We start from the raw sequence: 3,361 nt of genomic DNA on the forward strand, positions 1-3,361 counted from the left end.
ATCAGACTCATGGATAATTATACGATTTAATGGCTTCAGAGTCGTTCTGTCCGTTAACAAAAAAGTATGATATGTCACTGTATTTTCACATGTGGTATTTGCCATTCTGTGCCCTCTGATAGTCCTCTAGCTCTCTCTGTTCACGATTCCGTCTGTAGATGTACTCTTCCTGCTTCTTACTTTCCTGCCCAATACCCCAGGTGCCTGCAAGGGTAATCAGGAAGCCCGCCAGACCCCACACGCTCAAAAATGCTCCTCCCCACGCAATTATGTAGTACATGAGCACGTTCTCAATCAGATCATCGTGGGCTGCTTCCAACTGGGTGCCAAGAATCTCCCGTCTCTCTTCTACAAAGTCAAAAGGCACGATCAGATAGTACGTCATATCCAGATTCCGGCTGGCCGGGAACTCATCTGTGACCCGGATCATGTAGAAACAGGTGATCAAAGGGATTGTGGAGAAAGCAAGGATTCCAGTCCAGGCAATGAACACGATGAATGTCATCACAATCAGCACAATGTTCAGACATCGTCCAGTATCAGTGTGACTCATGAAGCTGGAACCTCCCCAGACATCGTCCCGGGTAGTTGAGAAGAACCCTCGAAGTAGCAGTACAATACACACTACAACCATGACTGCACACAATCCATAGCACGAGTATGAAGCGATATCTTTGACGTCATCAACTCGGTCTGTGTTCTTATCGAATGTCGTTGCGTTCTGTCGGTAGTCTTCCATGAAATCTTCGCTCGCTTTTAACCCTAGGATTGTTCCCCCAGCAAACAAGGCACAACCGACTGCCACCAGCACTGTTGATATCATAGATCCAAAAGGAATTCGTTCACAGACGCCCATTTTTAGTCAATTTTTTAACTGTTCTGGTATATGCTGTTTACTAACTGAAATTTGCACGTTAGATTTTTGTAAATGATAGCGATACAAAGTTCTTTTTCTGTATAGAAAACTGTTTCTTTTTCAAAGAGCTTGTTTGGAAATATGGGGGTATATTTACCGCTTTAGCTGTAAGACCTCTCTCTTTTTCGTGGTAATCTGTAATTAATGTAATAATTTACTGTCAGCAGCTTTAACGTTAGCTTTGTGGAATCCCGTAATGTTTTCAAATGGTAAGTGGAAGCAATAAGTGAACAACTGCGTCTGAAAAGAAAATTGAGAAATATAATCAGGTGTGCGCAGGTGTGTGAGTCAACCTTATTAATCACTCTCTGATGTAATTGTTGTGCTGTTTCCTTCTCTCCGCTTGTTGGTATGTTTTGATGATTAATTGTTGCTGTGTTGTGAACACAATGACTAAAAAAACGTATGTTTGTGAAAAAATCTAGGAATCTATAACCAATATAAAGCGATCGCTGAATTGGCCGACAGGGAGTTTAGCCGACTACCAAAAAATTGAGAATTTAAGCTGACAACATGACCGAACCCCTGTAATGGCTGCACGAACAGTGGTATTTTGACCAATCCGATTTCTCTACCAATCAGAATTGAGCTGTCCTCCAAATTTCTTATTTTCCCTAGTCGGCTGAAACCCCTGTCGGATGAAAATCCTAGCCCCGCATTATAACTAAACAGCGCTGTGGAATTTAACCATCGGATTAGAAAAATTCCTATTGGCCAGGTTTAACAAAGGATGTTTTTTGGAATCATCTGCAATGAAAATGTGATTAGCAGATATTTTGGCTAGAAAGCGTGACCATTTTATCTCATATACACACACAAACATGCACACCAGTAACTAACTATGAAGGATACACCACTAGAGATGTTAAATCGGATTGAAGCAAAACTGTACCGCGTAGGAGATGCATTTTACTGGAAAAATTGAATGCAAGTTATTTTTGCCGACAAGAGGAAAAAAGAATAAATTTCCTCAACACGAAGTAAGGAAAAGCCAAAAACAAATTCGTAAACTGTAGTGTAGTTTTTGCGTATATAAAGGTAAGACAAACCACGTTTTTTTATACCAACGTTTTTTTTGTGTGCTAGCGGTGCATGTGAAGATGGTATGTGTTATTTGTTTGTCTTCCTGATTTTGTATTATGCCGTACGTATTTGCATTCAAACGTCTTATTTATTTCCCTGTGCGCGGCTTTAAAAAAATGGTAAAACGGTGTTTGTGTATATGCGTGAGACATATTATGCCTGCCTGTGTTTTTTTTTAAGTTTGAATGCACTTAAACGATATCCTGTAATGTAGAGAAAATGGGAAAATGTGGTATGGGAATGGTTTCACAAAAAAATGTTGCTATCATGTTATTTCTCAATATGTGTTCACAGCGCAGCAATCTGTATAATAGCCTGACTCACAATAATAACAATTAACAACCGACAATCAATATTTTTTATAACGAACTATACAAAATAACCAAATAATATTGTTAATGCAAAACTCTGAGAACGAATATGTAAAATAAGGCCACAAAGTTCAAAATGGTAACTTGTTCTAACTTACAACAAAAAATTGATACAGGCTGAAAAAGGCGACTGAGTCAACAAATGCGTTTTAAATATTACCAACTTATGTTTTGAATATATTACCAACAGCAGAAAGCTCTGATTAATCTATGGTCAAAAATTTATTAATCTGCGTACGTACATAGCAAACTTATATATCTAAACAAGAATTTACTCAAGCTGATGAATTTATCGAGCTTCATAAATTAATGGTGCTTACCGGCGATCGCTGAATTGGTCGAAAGGCGATTCAGCCGGTAAGTTTTTTTAAAAAAGGAAAATTAAGCCAAAAACCCGACCACTCGCCAATTGTAATGTTTGGACGAACTGTGGTATTTTGACCAATCAGATTTTTATCGACCAATCAGAACTACATGGTCGGCTAAATTTCTCATTTTTCATTTTCGGCTAAACCGGATGTCGGCCAATATTCCCAGCAATGTATGTACCATTTTACCAAATGGATCGGATTGTAATAAGAGAAAGCTATTTTTCAAATTGGTCCCAAAGTGCATTTTGCGAATACCAGCGGTGGCAGTCAATTAATAACTCAAATAATAATGGTAATATGCGTAAGGCTTTTAGCTCACATTATTGTGTGTAGATCGTTAATTTTAAAACACATTTGCCAAAACAAGACATTAACTGAGATCACTAGTGGGCCACACTCAAAACTGACCATCACAAAGTGTTCATTCTTAGCATGACAATTTGTTCATGTCTTGCTCTTACTGTGCCACTCAATCAAGTTAATTGAAAAAACCAAAAGTTTTTCCTCTTTTTTTTCAATTGATTTCATACGAAACGAAACAATTATGGGTGATTTATTTGGCGAGTTTGGCAATTAGTTTTCTTTTTCATATCATAGCAAAACAACTTGCTGTATTTTTT

At 38.0% G+C, this 3,361-nt stretch overlaps 1 protein-coding gene across 6 annotated transcripts; it reads right to left on the reverse strand.

Annotated features, from left to right (window-relative positions):
• Positions 1-6: 6 nt before the first annotated feature.
• LOC142346706 (neuronal membrane glycoprotein M6-a-like) lies at positions 7-2,519 on the reverse strand. Of its 6 annotated transcripts, none has more exons than XM_075398888.1 (2): positions 2,324-2,519; positions 7-1,258 (listed from the first exon to the last, which is right to left on the reverse strand). In XM_075398888.1, exon 2 carries the CDS (start codon positions 854-856, stop codon positions 86-88), a length of 771 nt encoding a protein of 256 aa, XP_075255003.1. In that variant the 5' UTR covers positions 857-1,258; positions 2,324-2,519; the 3' UTR covers positions 7-85. The 6 variants fall into 6 exon arrangements, with proteins under 6 accessions (XP_075255003.1, XP_075254997.1, XP_075255001.1 ...); XM_075398882.1 differs by having other exon boundaries at positions 7-1,289; XM_075398886.1 differs by having other exon boundaries at positions 7-1,309.
• Between the last annotated feature and the right edge of the window lie 842 nt (positions 2,520-3,361).

Source organism: Convolutriloba macropyga, chromosome 1 (genome assembly GCF_964194025.1).
Source record: "Convolutriloba macropyga chromosome 1, txConMacr16.3, whole genome shotgun sequence".
NCBI classification, from domain to species: Eukaryota; Metazoa; Xenacoelomorpha; order Acoela; family Convolutidae; genus Convolutriloba; species Convolutriloba macropyga.

Bases quoted from the DNA above. Each gene is read 5' to 3' on its own strand.
- LOC142346706 (XM_075398888.1), bottom strand. From the start codon at position 856: ATGGGCGTCTGTGAACGAATTCCTTTTGGATCTATGATATCAACAGTG.